General features: G+C 43.1%; 1 protein-coding gene across 1 annotated transcript; it reads right to left on the reverse strand.

Annotated features, from left to right (window-relative positions):
• Positions 1–4,995: 4,995 nt before the first annotated feature.
• Positions 4,996–17,276, reverse strand: LOC111226919 (acetylcholine receptor subunit beta-like). Its single transcript, XM_022752226.1, has 11 exons — positions 17,204–17,276; positions 15,294–15,427; positions 14,967–15,011; positions 14,454–14,563; positions 13,938–14,046; positions 13,617–13,764; positions 13,177–13,362; positions 12,461–12,684; positions 12,188–12,372; positions 5,355–5,493; positions 4,996–5,136 (listed from the first exon to the last, which is right to left on the reverse strand). Exons 1-11 carry the CDS (start codon positions 17,274–17,276, stop codon positions 4,996–4,998), a joined length of 1,494 nt encoding a protein of 497 aa, XP_022607947.1.
• Positions 17,277–19,159: the final 1,883 nt, after the last annotated feature.

Consider the following 19,159-nt stretch of genomic DNA (forward strand, 5'->3'; position numbering starts at 1 on the left):
TATTTAAAAAATAAATAAAAAATTAAAAAAAAAAAAANGTACGCCGACATCTTCCACTGCGGCAGGATAGTCCCGATGATCAGTCCGACGATCCCGATTAGCGACAGGAAAAATCCCAACAGCTGAATACCGGAGTTGGCCATTATTTAAAAAATAAATTAAAAATTAAAAAAAAAAAAAAAATGATTTGAATCCCCTCCTCTAACTTTAAAGAATGATCCCGTGTCCGTGATAATCTTCTGTAAGGTACAACGCTCCAGGAATGTCTGGTAAACTCTGTTAATTGTGATGAAAAGACGCAAAAGCCGCCGGTGGTGTCCGTGTCGCTCCTGAGTTGTGATGCCGGGGGTCTTCAGTCGGGGATGGGCTTTCCAAGATGTGGGTGATGGTGTGAAGTGGGTGTGTAATTATCATGACTGCTGATGCATGGAGCTGCAACTCCTCTGTGGTGGCAGTGGTGGTGGTGGTGGTGGTGGAGTCGCTGCTGGGAAATGTTCCCCCCTCCGTTTCCAGCAAAGCAACAGGTTGTCTTCAGTGTCTAACCTTTTTTAGAACTATCACACACACACACACACACACACACACACACAAACACAAACACAAACACACACACAAACACAGGCTCCATCCGTACAAACTCATGCACACCATCACAACTTTATGTGATAATCAATATCAAGGTGCATTTTGTCTGCAGTTAGCTGCATGTGGCATATTGGACTTTTATATTCAATATAATAATAAACCCACAGAAATCATGACACCTGTGCTTTGAATATTCAGCTCTAATCTAAGCATCAAGCTTAAGGCGAGTGTGTTAAAAAAAAAAGAATATACAGAATTTCATATTGTTGATGTGCATTAAAAGCACTTTTTGCTCAGGCTTAATTTTCAAATTTCACTCTTTAGTCATATATTTTAGACAGTGTGTGGGCAAGTACAGTATTCACACCACTATACATTCTATAGTAAAACCACTAACCCAGATTGAAGCTATAACTCAAGTCCATGTCTCTGTACAAAGTCAAGTAAACTCCCAACTGTTCTTTTAGCCCAGATCACCAATCTCGTGCTGCTGACAGGCTCCGTTCACATTCATGACCTCTGTGTTTCCAGGAACTGTAACCGGCTGGATGAGAACAGACAAATTCAATGAAGAAAAACTCAAGGGGAAAGCTGCGTACAGTAACAAGCTGAGGTGAGATTAGACAGTAGGAAAGGGTGGGTGGATGGATGGATGGGTTTTGTCTGACAGTGTCACATATTCTGCGTTGGATAAAAATGAATTTGACAAAAGATAATCAGAAAATGAATCATAGATATTCTGGCCCCGAGAGCTCAATGCACTGCAACTTCAGAAAACACATGCAAACAGACAAAAACACAAGATAATTCAGAAAACATCATCATCAATTTGAAAACACAACCAAAAAGACAAACGCACTGCAAGTAGCACAGACGATAAAGGAAGTGTTTCCAGGGGACACAAAATGGGAACCCGAACTTGTTCAAATATGAAGCATTGAACAACAAGTGGACATGGATCATATGCATTAGATTAGATGTATTATAATACATCCCATGCAAGTGCGTCGTCTGTGCTACTTGCAGCGCACTTGGTTGTGGTGTGCGCATTTGCATGTGTTTTCTTAAGCCGCAGTGCACTGAACACTCAGGGCCACCGTAATATTCAGGTATTAAATTAACTGTGGCTTTATTGGACTCATAAAAACTGGTTAATAAAACTTGAAGAAACACATTAAACAGAAATTATGTGGGGCGTCTAAAACCGCTGAAAATAAAAGTCACTACAAACAGATACAAAGACCATCACATTAAAATGAAGCGTTAGGTCGAAATACATAATTATACAAACAATACTGTATTATGATGATCTAAGGAGCAAGACTGGGAAACAGTCACTGCTCTATTGCTCGCTAGATTTATCTGTGCAATCAGTCATTTTTTCTTAATGAAATCAACTGGATGTGACCATTTCATACCTGTTGTCACTTATCTATATTTTACCATATATATATTTGTTCCATTGGGTCCATTAACATGCAAGTTGTAGCCACTTCCTGCAGTGAATGGGGGAGAAAAAAAAAAGAACAAGTGACAATAGCGGGCATTGTTCATATCAGCGGTCCGGCTTAGCAGTGCAGTGTGTGCAACTTCACACTGGGGCTAAACAATAGTCCTGCAAGCAATGGGAGAGGAAGTAATAACCCGTAAGCCTGGAGGAAGTTCTCCCTACTGCCAGGTTAATGGGAATGTGCTCACCTACCGGCTGGGTTACCTATTTAAAATGTAATGAGGCTTTGCTAGGTTGCTCTCACAGGTCTGTTTTATTCTTTCACAACCCCCTCTGCATTGAACCTCTTCATTTTCCCATGTTCTTGCCCTTTCCCTCCACCCACCTCTTCTCTCACTATAACCCCCCCCCCCAGTCTACTGTATCCAGGCTGGAGAAATAAGCCTCAAGGTTTAACTGTAGAGGCCAACAAATGCCTCATTGTTGCCGGGGGAGGAATGACCCGATAGCTCAAGGAGTCAGTTTCACTTTGATACAGAGGTTGCCAAGCAGGAGGAAGAGGAGGAGGAGGAGGAGGAGGAGGAGGAAGAGGCAGGTTTTGGGGGTTAAAAGTGTCCTGGAGGTCAAGGAGGGAAGAGGAAGATGAAGGAGACAATGACAAAAAAAACATGAAGGTAAGAAAGGTGGGCACANGAGGAGGAGGAGGAGGAGGAGGAAGAGGCAGGTTTTGGGGGTTAAAAGTGTCCTGGAGGTCAAGGTGGGAAGAGGAAGATGAAGGAGACAATGACAAAAAAAACATGAAGGTAAGAAAGGTGGGCACAAAGTGATGGTGAGGTGTGGAAGAGGAAGATGAGCAGGAAGAAGATCAGGGGCCGGTCTCAGGCCTACCAGTGGTGTTGCCGCTGGTAACCTGATTTATATCATGTCCTCTTGGCTGCTTTTCCACCCAGGTCCTGGATTGCAGAGAATACAAAAAGAACCTCGCCCCCCCCCGCTCTCTTTCCCCTTTTTACTACTTTTCTTTTTTTAAAAGCGTAAACACACATTTGTCTTGCTGGTTTAGCCGTTGCTCAACGCTCAATAGGAGGCGAAAAAGAAAACAGCTAAATCAGCGCAAAGAAGGGCGCTAACAACATTCTCCTGAGGCCTCCTCTGGGTCTGAAGTGAGCGAGTGGAGTGCAAATCTAATGATTGAAGTCCTTTAAGTGCCCTTGGAAGTCACTGAGGCATTAGCAATAAAACATGCTGGGCCCACGGCTTTTCCCTGAAAAGCTCAGAGTGCGCAAATGAGGGGGATGGCGCCCTTCTCTTCATGTCCCCTGTCTTCTCCATCTTTAGCCTTCTTATGCAACAACACTTGGCTTTTGTGCAGCAGCAGCAGGACAGGGCCAAGAGATTGTGTTCTTGGTCTTGTGGACTCATTCTTCTCATCTTCCCTCTGAGGCAATGAGAGAGAGAAGTGTTCTTTTCTCCGAAGCGCTTGGAAAGTGCTACATGCATGCTACACTGAGGCTTTATGCCGCACATCTCTATTTGTTTTATGTCTTTGTGGTAGTTTTATGTCTCAGTGTAGCTGTTTTATGTCTCTTTACAGTCATTTTGCATCACTTTGTAGTTGTTTTTACAGCTCGATTTACACCTCACTTTGGTAGTTTTGCCTCATTTGGTCATTTTGTATCTCTTTGTGATCGTTTTGACTGACTTAATCTCTTCTTAGCATGTGTTCCACCCACGGCCATCTCAATAGACCCTCCCCTGTACTCAACCAAACTAAAATATGGTTATTTTTGCCATGTTTTAGTTCGGCTGGAGAAGACAACAGTAATAAAACAAAATGAAAAACACTGGGTCAAAACAACCTGTTGTCTTGGGTTTGAATAGTGACCCACCTGTTTTCTACACATGGATAGCAGACAAAGTGAAACCAGCATTATGTTGGTCATTTTTTTTAGGTTTTCAAATTTCTGTATTTCTGTAATTTCTGCTTGGCCTGTGTTAATCTACTTTGCAACATTCTTGAGAGCATCATCCGAACAGCTTCACACTTAACTTCTTCAATAATACACCCTGCAGTGTGTGTGTGGTCAGTCGGTCTCGTTTGTTACTGCTGGAGCTGGCTGCTCCACTCCTCCGTCCGAGTTCTGCCTTTCTTAAAAACCCCGGTATGTATGTGTGTGCTTTAAATTGTCCTGGTGCTGCACTGCCCTCGTTCCTCGCGTTAAATAACATGTGTAGACAAAGCAGTGTTTGAATCTTTCTCGCGAGCTGCTCGTCCAAAAACCTTCACAGTCAACACTGCACTTCCTTCCTCCCTCAGCAATACACCTGCAAAGTTTGAAATCAATCACATGAGCGGTTGTCAAGAAAATTGAAACACAGACAGATTCCTCCATTTATAGTTGTAATCTACCTTTTGATTTCTCTTCTAACGGTAGTGTTTTTCTTTGACTTAACATCACATTACTGCCATCTAGTGGCCAAAAGCAAACATTACAATCACTAACTGTAATCACAGTCGAGCACAGACTATTTTCCTGCATGTATCACAGAGTAAAAGCGTTTTTTTTGTTTGTTATTTTTAAATAAACACAAACGCTGTCAATTTCAAGAAACATGTATTTCAAGCTTTTAGACTCAAATAAAGAACATCACAACGTGTTAAATACATGATGCAAAACCTTTGAGTGTTACCACATATACATTTACCGTCTATAGATCCATACATGGTTTGTGTTATAAAGTTGGCTGTGTGTCAGATCTGTATACTTCTCTTTATGTAAAGTGACACGTCTTCGTCTGCAGCCTGACCTCACCCGGAAATGTGGAGTAGGTATTTATGATAAGTCGGATGTGGTGATTTTAGAAAAAGCACAGAGAAGAAGTAGAAATCAAGTGACAACCAAACAATGTGTCAAGCTCCAACTGTGTGTGTGTGTGTGTGTGTGTGTGTGTGTTGTTTTCTAAGGGAAGGGGTTATCAGGAGTGTAGTTGAAACTGGCGTCCAAGAACATGGCCAGGGTTCCCAGGGTGGTGATGATGACAAACAACCACAGGAAGAGACGGTCCACCACCAGAGCGATGAACTGCCAGTCTCCTGTCATCTGGAGGGAAGACACACACACACACACCCACACACACACAATAAAGCACTTACTGTAAGCCCTGAGTCAGCAGTGTACTGTACGTATGCACTGACACATGAACATCGCTGGGGCATGTGTGGAACACTCCGTGCTCAGGGGCCGCAGACAGACCGGGTAACAAGCTGCCTGACAGTGCGAGCCGTGCCGTGCCGTGCTGTGCCGTGCGTGTTTCTCACCGTGTCGTCCGTGTCCTGCTTCTTCAGCTGCTCAGCCATGTATGTCACGGCGGCGATGGCTGACTTCAGGTTGGGAGGGAGGATCAGACAGAAGCTGTCAGTGTTCGGGAGCTGCTGGAGCTGCACCGTGCTCTCACACCTAAAAGACAGAAGCACGGAGAGAGACGGAGGGAGAACTTCAACACAGAAGAGGATGGAGAGATAAGGGGGACGCAAAAGGATCGGAAATAAGACATTAAGTCGAGTTAAAACTTTCTTAAACATAAACTCAAGCTGATAAAATACTACAAATAAGACAAAAAAACTTCACTCAAGGGCCATTTTCTAGCCTTTTCCAGAGGTTTCAACTGCATCTGGAGTAAGGATTTTAATGTCAAGCTTGTATCACCATGCCAAGAATGAACATTCATCCTCAAGTGCAGCTAATACTGTTCTCCAGGGACCAAGTTTGTAACTCATTGTTCTTGTCTGTGCTGTATCCTATTACTTTCACATATACACTGTAAAACTGTCTGCCTTCATAGGACTTGATGCTTTAAAAAGGTCTTACTGTAAGGACTTGTTTTCCGAAGGTTTGAAGGAATTTCTCGTTATTCTTAGATTTTAATTTCTTTATTATACGTAATAAAATAATAATAATAATATAATTAAGTATATTACTTAATTTATTATATATCGGGGCACAATGGTTTGAGGATATCGTATCTTATCTTTAGTCGGTTTATTTCATTATAAGAAATGATAAGACTAAATTAAAAAGAAGAAATATACAATTATAGATGCAAAACAAATGAATTATAATAATATTAATTATTTATTTTTATTTGAGTCGTTTTTGTTTTCATATTTATTAATGTATGTGCAGTTTGTGTTTTAAGAAATCCTTATTCAAATCACCATTACATAGTGCACATTGTCAGCGTAGCATGTTTCAGATTAAGGAATATGTCACTTGCCCAGACTGTCATGTTAATACTTAGACACACGTCCTCTGGAAGAAGTTAGAACACGAAGCTACTCTCTTCACAAACGCTTCACGAGCTCAGATTTATGTTGTGCATGTCACGAGTCACTCGCACGGCATTGTGAAACAAACCGTCACTGACATTAGCTGTCCAGTGGAGGACACGCAGCACGGATGCAGATGTCAGTGTCGTCTCTTCATAGCGTACAGTACGTGTCGTGTGCCCTCTAGTCACTGACTAGCAGAACTGCTGCAGGCGTCTTCCTGCAGGCAGTTCCTCTGAGCGCTGACTGACGGCGTCACATTCCTGACAGAGAGGTGACATTGACACAACACTGGGTCAACATTTATGTGATGCCATGACCTTTGATTTGTGGCATGACCTTTCATTCTTACCCCCCCCCCCTCCCCCACCCTTCCACCCCCCACAGCTGTTCCATAAAGCAAAACATACGAGCAGAGAGAGAGAAGGACAGAGAGAGAGAGAGAGTAGAGAGGCAGAGCCAACGTGCCGTGACTCTGGAACTTCAACCAGAATACATGTATTTGAGGGATTTGCACAGTTGTGTTATTTCTATTATGTTCATATTAAAACACTTATAAAAAAAACACTGTTTATTTAACTTACATTTTGGCCAAAATCTAAAATATCTGTGACTTTCTCTATTCCTTGTTGAAAAGTTCACATTTCTGATCATCTGACCCAACAATATACACTGTGGTTATATGTCCGGTCAGGTCACAGACACTCCTGCCAGACCACACGTCGCACAGGTTTAAGCACACACTTAAATAGGGTGTTTACTGTTTGCCACCGGTTGGACTTCCTCCTGCTGCCCGGTGCTAACCCCACTCACCCCTCACCTCTTGCAAAAAAAAAAAAAACAAACAAACAAACAAACAAACAAACTCAGAATGTATCTTTCTGTTTGATCATGATGCACTTAAAAAAATATTTCTAATTTTTACAAATTTTAATTGATTGGAATTCTGTTCCTTCCAGACCCAGTTTGGATAAACTATATATAATCTATACTATATAGATATATATATAATTCCATTGCATGTCTTTTTTTTTTTTCAACATCAGTTTCTGCTGTTATGCATGTTTTGGCAGCTCTATGTTTGAATACTATGTACTTATGTCAGTCATTTACCATGACAACCTGATCAACTCTTCAACATTGCTACAGTAACAAGGGGTGTATATAGCCCCTGTTGGTATGTGTATACATTCCAACAGGACACAACCCCCCCTCAGCTACATGTCACCTTACTGAATATATAATAGTGTGATGAAAGGTGTGATTTCTTCTTCACACATGGGAAGCCATAATGCATGTACACATGTACTTAATGTCTAGCAAGCGAAACTTTATTTATATAGCACATTTCATTCCAGGTGGATAGTGTAAAGATAAAACATTAGGCACAAATTAAAAACACATAAATGATACATATGAATAAGAGAATAAAATAATTAGGACCAACAACTGATCAGTAAAAAGGTGTGTAAAATAAAACTATTGAAAAAATAGGAATAAAATGTGATTAAAAAGAATAATAAACAGTCCAATAAAGATAAAACCAATAAAAAGGAATAAAAGTAAAATAAAATGGTACATTAAGGCCAGCAAAGCAGACTACTGGAAAGCACGGCTCCAAAGGAATGTTTCCAGTTTAGAATTGAAACACAATAGTGTAGGAGCATCTCTAATATGATCAGGCAGCATGTTCCGGCGGCTCGGAGCATAAAAGCTGACGAAAGTTTCGCCAGTTTTTGTGGAGACCCGGGGAATAACCAGACGGCCTGTTCCAGCTGAACCTGAGGTGTCTAGCTGGCTCATAGCTCACAAGCAGGTTAGAAAGATACTGAGGTGCAAGACCATGTGTGGCCTTAAAAACAAGCATTAGAGCTTTAAAATAAATGATTAAATTTACTGGAACTTCAGCACAGGATGATTAGCTCTCATCAGTATCTCTCATTGTCCCCTTTTTAATCCCAGAACTTCTGGTCGTTCATTATTTATTAGTTGTCTTTTTATCTTGTTGTTAAATACATTTCCTCATATAGGCGATCAGTCGACGGTGCATTTGCTCACAATCCATTTCAGTTAATAACTAGCTTTACTGCCTTTGGTTTCATTGTGTAATGTCAGATCATTGTACTGTATCTTTAACAGAAGGTCACTATAACATTGATATTTAAAGGATACATATCGTGTGTCACCTTCAGAAAAAACCTGGCTCGGCACCACAGTGCACCTGTCGTATCGGCACCTTCGCCACGTATGTGTGCGTATACATAGTGTGTGTGAGTGTGTGGTGTTGATTATATGCAGAACCTCCGGCACCGGAGAGAGGAAGGCGTCAGAGAAGGAGCAGGACAAGTTATCAGTGTCGCAGAAAGACAGCGTGACAACAGATGGATTGCAGAACAATAAAAATGAGTGACCAGTTTGAGTGGTGTGTGTGTGTGTGTGTGTGTGTGTGTGTGTGTGTGTGTCACAGCAGAGCTATGTGGTGCTCTACATGCTGCATGCCATCTACATTCCACAGCTTGTATTCATTACCACAGACACAAGGAGCCCTTTTCACTATGACACACACACCACCACACACACACACACACACACACACACACACACACACACACACACACACACACACACACACACAGTACAGTGAATGTATGCATATTGACTGATACTTTGACTCATGATAGAACCGTACACTCGCCCAAACACACACCCCAGGCTAATTAAACTGATTTCACACACTCAGTAATACCAGTTAATTATACACAAACAATGATGCATGATGCAAGCAGCTCACATCACCAAACATCCAGCAAATTCTCATAATGTGTTGTAAAGGACAACACCTGCTCTAACGAACCCCCCTGACAGAATAATAAGACAAAGAGAGAGGGGGGGGGTGTGTGTCTACATGGCATGGGCTGGACGATGGCGCCCGACCACCATCTCCTCCACATCAAAAATGACAAAATCCTCCTCTGCCCCGATCACTCAGCACTGGTCTCCCCCTTCCACTCATCTACTCCTATCCATTCTTCACCCCTCCCTCCCCCTCCTGTCTGCGGAATTACCCCCTAATGCCTAACCTAAACAGAGGCTTAGTGGCTGGCGACTGTGGACGGGGGCGTGGGGCTTAGCTGGGGCCGAATCTGATGCCTTTGGAATGGGATGAGAGATGCCCAGCACCAGGACTGGTTCAGGGGACTGTGGAGCTGTTTGTAATGCCAGGGGCTGTGTGGCAAAGGCAGAGGCCTACTGGCAGATTAATCAGAGTGAAGCCGGCATGGCTGGACACACAGACCAGACTGAAGATTTTAGATATATAATGTCTTTTGATCTAGATCGATATACCTCATCCTGTTGATCTGAACGACGTCTACCCGGTCAATGAGAAGAAGTTCTAAGCAGTGACAACCACCGTGGCTAAACAGACAGAGTTTGGTGTTTTTATTTTATAGTTTATTCAAGTACAAGTGTGATTCTGTGATTAAAACTAGTACATAAGCAAGACGCTCTATCACAGAAAATAAATGTTAGTTTAGGCTACTCTTTAAGAAACTACATACACAGTATACCTGTGGGCAACACTAAAATTCAGGTTAATGCAATATAAAAAAAAATAAACTAAATATCCAACAGCTATACAACAACTATACTTGCCAAAAATGACGACGCTAATGTTTAGCAGACAAAGTTTGCCATGTTTGCCTAGTTTAGCAAGTTAGCCTTCTAATACTCAATAATTCAATTTCACCCAGAAACAACAAAGCCAACCTGGTGGTGGTGGCGCTTGAGGATCGCCAGAGTCACGAGCACATATCCTCTGAGGAGCGTGAATATAGGTACAAACTGTCACAGCAATCCGTCCACTAGCTGTTGAGATGGTTCCATCTGGACCAAAGCGGTGGACTGACTGATGACAGACTGACATTGCTGTCCCTATAGGACCAGGTGTATTTTTTAAAAACACTTTACAGAAGTTCCACATGAGGAAATATATACATACAGTATACTGTGCATTAATGAGTGACATCCAAATATCCTATACATCTCAAATGAGTACTAAAACTCTGAAAGTCAGGGTATGAGATAAACATAATAATAATAATAATAATAATAATAATAATGTACAAGGGTAAAATGTGTAACAAAGTACGCTGAGTTTAGGCGTTCATTCAGGACCGTTAATACAATGTGAACAACAGTCATGAATGAATCATTAATCCTTCTTTCGTGTTTGTCAGAATACCCTTCATGTGGCTGTATTAAATACTGTATTAAATATCTGAGGCTGAAGGAAGAGCACACACTCTTCTTGTCTTGACAGATTCTCTGTGCTGCTGTGGTGATGCTGCTGTAATTCTGCCAAGTCTAGCACACTGTGTACTTTACTATAATGGCTGGTCTGGCATCAGATCCAACATTCACACTTTGGCACGCTGTACAAAGAAGATTCATGCCCGCGCTGGCTTTTATTAACGTTAATAGAAATAGCTCTCCCCCCGGTGTAACGTCAGGATCAGCACATCTTAGCCTGGAAATAGGATGGATGACCCGCGTGGTCATTACTTCAGGTCTATGGTTTTTTAGTCTCGACAGGGAGGCCTAATATGTATGATAACTTTTTGGAAGTTTATCTCTTTCAAGAGTTTGGTTTGTGTTTGGAATCTAAACCGGTCAAGTATATTATATTTTATTATAATAAATGTACTAACATTATGGTCTCACTCATTAGTGAATCCCCTAATAAATTATCTAAATAAATTTAATCATTCATTAAATAGAATATAGGAGTTTAATCAATATTATATTAAAGGTTCCCTAGGAAGTTTGCTAGCAAACAAACAAACAAAAGATATTTTGTGTACATTTGAGATCTAACAAATATGTTGATTACATTTCCTTCTTCATGAAACATTTGCAAAACCATTTTTGTAACACTTTAATTCTGCCTTGTCTACTTGGTTAGTTACTAGCAGTCATCCTCCTCTGTGCCTTTGTTAGAGCATTGCTCTCTTTATTGGGACATTAGCACCACCAGAATAGCTTTACAACTGGCATCAGCATACGAACTGCACCACATTTGGGCCTCGGGCGGATGGATGTGCGTCCGTATCAAACAAACAAACCTGGGAGCCGCTTGTAAAAACATTGCTCCATACTGCCAGTAGTGGTCAAAAACTCCACAGGGGACCTTTAAGTATGACAGCAACCAATCTAAATATTACAAAACATCGGGCTGCGGAAAAGTGACTTAGGCGTTTATCCAAAGAAGCCTGTTACCAGGGTGACATGATGGCCGAGGGGTTAGATCGCGTACCGTGTGGGTACAGATTGAGCGGCGAGTCCCCAGGTTGACTCCTGGCTGACCGGACTCTTTTGCTACATATCATTCCCCTCCTCTCCATCCAATCTCCACTGACCTATCAAATAAAAGGCACAAAAATGCCCAAAAGAAAGACGCCTGTTGCTCTTGAAAGGACTAACAAACAACAATTATCATTAATACAGACCAACCAACCTTTTAGGAAAGGTGTCCACCATTGTAGAGTCAAATATCTTGAGGCCGTTGGTGTTAAAATTACATTCTCTTTGGACATTACATACTTTTCAACTTTTATAGGATGTTGAGAACAGAGATGTTTGTAAATTATTTACTTTTCTCAGATGACCAGAGCAACTTTCTCCAGTTCCTTAGTTACTGAAGAACACCTTACGAACTGAACAAATTGCCAGTTTGGGGGTTTCAAGTTGTGCTTTTTCATTTAAAAATATGAAAGTGACTGAGCGACGCCTCTGGTAGACTCCATGTTGGTAAAATGCGTCCTTACCTGCCTCTCCAGGGAATGACGAGATCAGGGTTGATCTTGCGAAAGAAGTATTCTCCTCCAGGCTGCCGTCCATTGAAGCTTCGGATAGGTGTGTCGTTATAGTCACTAGACTCCTCCTTCAACAGAGGTTCCCCTGGGTTTGGCCTCGTCATGCCGATGTACTTGGGCAGGAAGTCAATGAACGCCTGGAAATTCAAGGTTCGGAAATCAGTGAAATCATAAAACACAAATGGATTCTATGTGAATCTGGATAACTGTCAAACCCAGCTTCACCTTTCGAACCCAGTTTGGCATGATGTGTGTGCTGGGCGTCCGGTGGTGCAGGTTGAGGACGACCACGCTCAGGATGACAGAGAAGGTGACCAGGATCATGGTGAACATGACGTAGTTGACGATAATTGGGATGCCGAGGGAAGTCTCCGGGACCTTGTCAGCCAGCAGCAGCATGAAGACGGTCAGAGCGATGAGGACAGAAATGGAGAGAGTCATCTTCTCTCCTGCAGATGACAGGGACGGCTTGGAGAATTAGTTATGACAGCGCAGTATTACTCTGTTAGTTTCTGTCTCATGTTGACAAGGGCAGACTTTGAGACATGGCTGCATTTGACCATTGTGGAGAAACACTCAACTGGGAAAGATCACATGAAATCAAGAAATCAAGGTTATGTGCCCTAAACATTCTGCACTCTCAGTTTGTTCGCCTTCTCTTGAATCTATATTTTCCACTGTGTCAGTGAAACATATGAAATCCGACCACACAAGGCCAAAGATTGACAAAGTACATCCCTGGGCAAGGTCACGTCCCGTCAATCCTTAATGCATCAACAAATCGTCCATTCTTTCAAAGGTTGCCCTGCCTCATGACATATTAGACAACATGCTTCTTGTCATGACATGAGACGGTGTATCAAAGAGTAGCCTCACTTCCTATAACCCCCTCCTGACAGTGATGTGCAGTCGCGATGTCAAAACATGTTGGATGTGCTGACCTGCTCCAGGAGGCAGGTAGAAGACAAATATGGCCAACACGCTGGTGAGGATGCAGGGCACGATGATGTTGATGATGTAGAAAAGAGGCTTCCTCTCTATGATGAGATAGAAAGTGATGTCCTCGTACAGGTCGTCCTTAACGTGCTTCCTCGAGGGTTTGTGACAGATGGCCCATTCTCCATTTTCTGCGGAGAGAAGGCGAAGGTGGCGATGAGAGGAAAAATAAAATCCCTACACATTAGTTAGATGTTCTGCAGCCTCGTATAAACCTCCCGTTAAGATGCAGTACATACTCCACAAATTGTTATCTACCACTTGGAATCAGTTAGCCCTGGCAGCTAAAATTAGAAGACGATATACTGTACGAACGATGAGTTATTGAGCTTTCATAGGAGAAAAGTCTATGAGTGAAGTGACCAAAGTTACTGTAGGCACCAACCGGTGAAAGCATTGTCATCTATAACAATCTCTTGGATCTCTTTGCCGCCATCGTCCAGGAAGTACTGCAGGTCCACCTCAGAGGCGTCATAGTTGTACGAGCGGAAAACCATGCTGCAGTTCTGCCAGTCAAACGGGAAGTACGCCACCTGCGGATTGATGGATGTAAGTCCATAAAAACAGGAGAATAACGTAAAACAGCAGGGTAGTGCCTATCAGCCATAGTGTCCTCTCTAGGATCCCAACACCGCATGGAGACAAATGAATAACAGGATGATGCAAGTTTCGGCGGTGTACCGGTGCCCATGTGGTTTGGCAGTACCTCTATAGAGCAGGAGCTGCGGTAGATGGCAGGGGGAAGCCAGTTGACGGTCCCATCACTGTAAACCAAGACGTTGACGTACAAGGCCACGTCAAACTGACCGTCGTTACTGCGGGGAGAAAAAGAGAAAGACAAATGTGACGCTCATATGTCAGAGATAATATCCCATGACATTTCATGCCGATACATCTCCGAGACATGTTATTGTAGCTTACACGCTACTTTAGGTGTGTTTTGCAGTCAGTCTTTGCGCAACCTTGACGAGTGATATGTCGTTTGAAAGCTCCAGGAAAGACAGGAAAGTTGGGGGGGGTGGGGGGGTTGACATGCAGCAAAGGGCCCAGGCTGGATTCAAACGTGGGCCACTGCGGGTAGGACTGGGCCTAAGTGGTATGTGCCCTGCGCAGCCATTTTAAAGTGAAACATGTTCATCAGCTTTGTCACATCGGAAGATCCTCTGTTAGTTACTATATGACGGATGATGCGGAGACTGTGCGACTGTAGATGGATGCTTACTTGTTTATGAGGTAGATGTCGGGACGCCACACCTTGTTGGGAGGAATCCTCAAAACATTGATGTTGTCATATTCCTCCGGGGTCCATGACAACCTGTAGTCTGTCCATTCCTGGGATGGAAGGAAGGAAAGAAGGAAGAAGAAAAGGGAAAAAGAAAGGACGTGACTAACTGGCATAGCATAGCAGACAAAAAGTGTAATCATTAGTGCGGTGCCCTGACGTCTTTGTCATTTACATCCTTGTTTCTCCTGCCTTTGATAAGGCACTGATTACGACAGAGACTCACACACCGCTGTCACAAACACTCAGGCCGTCCTGAATCCTAATTAGCGAGAGCGAGGGACAGAAATGAAAGAGTGAGTCGGAGAACGAGAGCGATAACGCAAGAAATAATTTGTGGTTATAGAAAGTGGCAAGTCCATTTGAGGGAGGAGGGGACGGAGCAGGGTTACAGAGGAGACAGAGCAGCAGAGCGTGGCGCGGTGATGAAGATGAATGTTTTCATGCTCATACCAGATTCATGAACACGTTGGTTGTCATCTCACCATTCTTCTCGTTCTGTAGCGGGATAGAGACACAGAGAGAGAGAGACAGACAATCATTGGTGATGCCACTGTATCTTGTGGTGCATGACAGTGCTGTTACTTCCAGTCCTGCTCTGTAGAAACTAATTGGGTATGGAAGAATGGATGACGCTGCAGGAGCCAGAAGTTTTGTGTGTGTGTGTGTGTGTGTGTGTGTGTGTGGCATAGCACTGCATTTTCATAAGTTAACTTCATAGAACAATAGATGGTTTTCAAAATAATTCAGAATGGTGAATGCACGGGTGTTTGCGTTTACCAGGCTGACGAGCTGAGAAAGGGTCATCCCAACTCGCACCATCACCTTCTCCTCCCAGTAACGAGCTGGTCGGACTTTCATGTTGTAGTTCTGAAATAGCTTCTGATGCAGCCTCCGCTCTGTTTCTGAGGCTCCTGGATGAAAGAAGGAGGTGACTCATATTTATTTGTACTTTCCATCCATCCAATGAAAATGCTCTAACCAAACAATGACCGACTTCAGAATAAATCAGATTCAATCTTACAAAAAAAAAAAAAAAGCACTTTGATGCTTTCACAGTATTAATATGGAACCTAGACCTGCTTTATAATCAAACAGCACATGGAAGTCTCACTTTATACAATATAAGACCTTTAAGCCACTGACACCCAGACCACAGCATGTTTGTTCAATGCCGATCAGTGAGTCAGGCCTGCATTGGTTAGGGGTTCAATTCCCTCTGGGATGACCCATGCTAAAAATATACTATATGCTCATGTATACTCAGTATGGATGGACTGGTATGGGTGTTTTCTGATTCACATTCCAATCAAGGAAATAATATATATATATATATATATATATATACACACATCGCTATTCTCCGATCTGAAAATAAATATTGAAACCATGTGGCAGAGCAGGAGGAATCATTACTGAAACAAAAATTGGTTTTTATTTATTGCCTATAATTCAGTCCGGGGAGAGGTGGACATTAAGTTTGAAGTGCTATCATTTAGCAGAATTACACACTCTGTATTTCCTGCTGATGATGGACTGACTTCCATTCCAAATATGCGACTAAACAACGTGTGGGAAAGACAGAGAAGGACAGACAGGACATGCAAAAGAAGCAGGGCAGGTGCTGGTGGTGTACGATGGGTAGCAAAGGTGACTGAGCTAATGTAATTGATATGCAGCAGGGGAATGGGATCAAAGGGATGTCTGGGATACCAGCTCCATCAGGGACAAAAATAAACTCTGATTAACAAACAATGATGTGTTAATATGATTCATTATATGTTCCAGAGCAGCTTTTTTGCTATTCAAGCAGAACAACATAAACATCTTTTATAGGACAGAGAATAAGGACTTCTCTCCACTGGGGTTTCCCCCCCTGCTTCTTCCCTTTGTCCTCTTTACATTGGCCCTTCTCTTTGGGGAAAACAGATGCAGAATCACCCTCGTCGTAGGACTTACGGCGGGACACGAACAATCCATCACAACCCCTGTGGAGGTCACCAGCCGGTGCAGGGAAGCTTTTTGGCTTTCCACTCCCACTGTGTGGTCAGAGGGTCAAAGTCAAAGCCCTTCAGCTGAGCCCAGATAAGAACTAGTCATTGCAAATCGATTCTAATTATGATTTTATCCAAAGAAACAGAGGAAGTGGAATCAATACCAATTTAAGTGAACTGACAGGACGCAGAGGGATGCGAGATGCTCGTCTGTTATCTGATTGCAGTGCGACTATATTCCGAAGCGCAGAAATGCCTGAATTTCGAAGTGCGTGCTTCCAAAATGGCGGTGGAGAGGATCCAGTTCTGAGCAGCTCCACAGGAAATAGGTGGTAGTGTCAGGACAGGCCGAGGAATGGGAACACTGCACCGCAGGTCGCCAGCAACCACAGGGCAACTGTTTGTTTTCCGAGTACAATATGGGGTCAAGGGTCAAAGTCAAAGGCAGTCAAACACTTTTGTTTGTCGCTCTCTTCACCTCTTTCCATCTCTCCTTCTCACTGTGCCATTCAACTTCTTAATTTAAAAAGGCATTGGAGTGATATATCTGTTTGTTTGGAGTTTAAAAAAATAAAAAATAAAAAATCTGACTTGATCAAAACTTAAGCTTCAAATTAGAAAATCAATATTGTGAGTTTAAATTGAACTCCTGCAGGAAATAACAATACGCTCTGGAAATCATTCGAATGTCCTTACCAGTGAATGCGAGGCAAAGGCTGCCGCACACGACGAGAAGCGTGTTCATTCGCAGGTTCACGTTGAGCTTCATCTTCATTTGTCCCATCGTGGCAGTCATGACATCTTCTTACACTTCAACGTGCCAATCAAAGGCCCCAGTCTCCGCTACGGCCAGACACTCTGAACCCCCCCGGCACCTCCACCCGGAACCTACTGTACATGGATGAAGGTCTCCCAGGCAGACGAATGAAACACCTCCGGTCGGATTTACTGCAAGATTGCACCTTCAGCAGCGCGCACGTCTCTCTCTCTCCCGTCTCCTCTTCTCCTTTGTGGAACCATGGCTCCATGGGTGAAACCACGGCCTGATTGGGTGCGCGTGCTGGGAGTGACGAGAGGGCGGAATGTGTTTGTACTGGGAAGCCTGTGGGGCAGGCACCTGTTGGTGCTCGCCAATCTGAGGTTAGGACTGTGGGTGGGAGAAAGAGGAAGTGGAGGGGCTGGGATGGGGTAAAGGAATGGCAGTGGGTTACAGGTTATGACAATGGAGATATTTTTGGGGGAGAGAACAAGCGGGCGGGGTGGAGCGTGGAGCTGATTGGGGTGGGGTGGGGGGTGGGGGGTGAGAATTTCTCTTTGGACAAAGAGGTGGCATCTCTTGCTCTTTTCACTTCTAATGTCTTCTTCATCCTGTAATTGACCTCTCCCCCTGTTAGTCTTTCCTGTTGAATCAAATCTCTCCCAAATGGTATTTAGGTCGTTGGCATTTGGTTTTATTGGTGGGGGGGATTTGATTGGGGGGGGGTGGGGTGGGGGGTGGGGGGTGAGAATTTCTCTTTGGACAAAGAGGTGGCATCTCTTGCTCTTTTCACTTCTAATGTCTTCTTCATCCTGTAATTGACCTCTCCCCCTGTTAGTCTTTCCTGTTGAATCAAATCTCTCCCAAATGGTATTTAGGTCGTTGGCATTTGGTTTTATTAGAAAATAATCACAATATTTATCTAATTTAAGAGAAATGACACTTAATGTTAATGTATGACTTATTGGTCATTAGTTCACAGGAGGAACTTGTCATCAATTGTCCAATTTTAAGTCCTTTTTTACAGCTGTAAGAACAGTTGTAACATTCCCAAACTTCCCGACTGGTGCCTTCCAGTGACGGAATCAAAAATGACACTGTGGCAGACAATAACACAGGCACAGGGAAGGCGTGGGATGGGGTGAAGGAACGGCCATGATTGTCACAATGCCCCATGGATGTGATCAGGTTGTCTTTAACTGGGATCATTTTTTCTACAAACACTAAAAATTAGGTGGCTTTAATCACATTAAATAAAAAGGAATTCTGTGCTGGAGCAAATTGATTATCAGTTGTGAGATAGTACCTGGTGTTACCTTTATATAGAGCACCTGTAAAACGAGCCATTCTTAAAAGTGTAAGTAAGAGCAGCCCTGGCATTATGTTAGTGATGTCAGAGCGGTCGTGACAGTGGAGAGAGATAAAGAGCCGAAAGTCAGCAGAGCAACGCCGACATGATTTGACTTGATAAGTCTCTAACCCATTACAAGCTAAAGTATAGGTGGGAATTAAAGTGAGACACACTGAAAGACTCTCCAGGGAGATGTGCACTGGATGAACTTGCCGAAAAACAAGTTACCAAATTCCTTGGCAGGAGAAGGCGAGGTGTCGTCAGTGGTGATGGTGGGCTCTTTGAGCGGAGACAGAGCATCTCACAGTCTTGCTGATACTGAGCTTGAAGTCAGTTTGAGGCAAGAATAGACTGTCGAAAAGGATGTAAAAATAGAGATGGATGTTGTTGCCATAGAAATGGTGCGGCAAAGTTCTGAGACGTGAAGACGACAAGCGCTGTGATCGATGAGGTGAAGGCCCTTGGGATGAACTCCGGGTCCCGCTGCTTCTTGAAACCTTCATGTTGATTTAAATGAAGTTGATGTCTGTATTTCAAGGGTCAT

This window comes from Seriola dumerili, unplaced genomic scaffold, assembly GCF_002260705.1.
Source record: "Seriola dumerili isolate Sdu_G_001 unplaced genomic scaffold, Sdu_1.0 BDQW01000167.1, whole genome shotgun sequence".
Taxonomy (NCBI): Eukaryota; Metazoa; Chordata; class Actinopteri; order Carangiformes; family Carangidae; genus Seriola; species Seriola dumerili.

What these genes read in the sequence shown, in the direction of transcription:
- LOC111226919 (XM_022752226.1), bottom strand. Translation starts at nt 17,276, where the DNA reads ATGAAGCTCAACGTGAACCTGCGAATGAACACGCTTCTCGTCGTGTGC. An exon ending in CCTTTGCCTCGCATTCACTG is followed by an intron (nt 15,428 to 17,203) that starts GTAAGGACATTC and finishes TCTTTCATCCAG; the next exon opens with GAGCCTCAGAAACAGAGCGG. An exon ending in TTTCTCAGCTCGTCAGCCTG is followed by an intron (nt 15,012 to 15,293) that starts GTAAACGCAAAC and finishes ATCCCGCTACAG; the next exon opens with AACGAGAAGAATGGTGAGAT.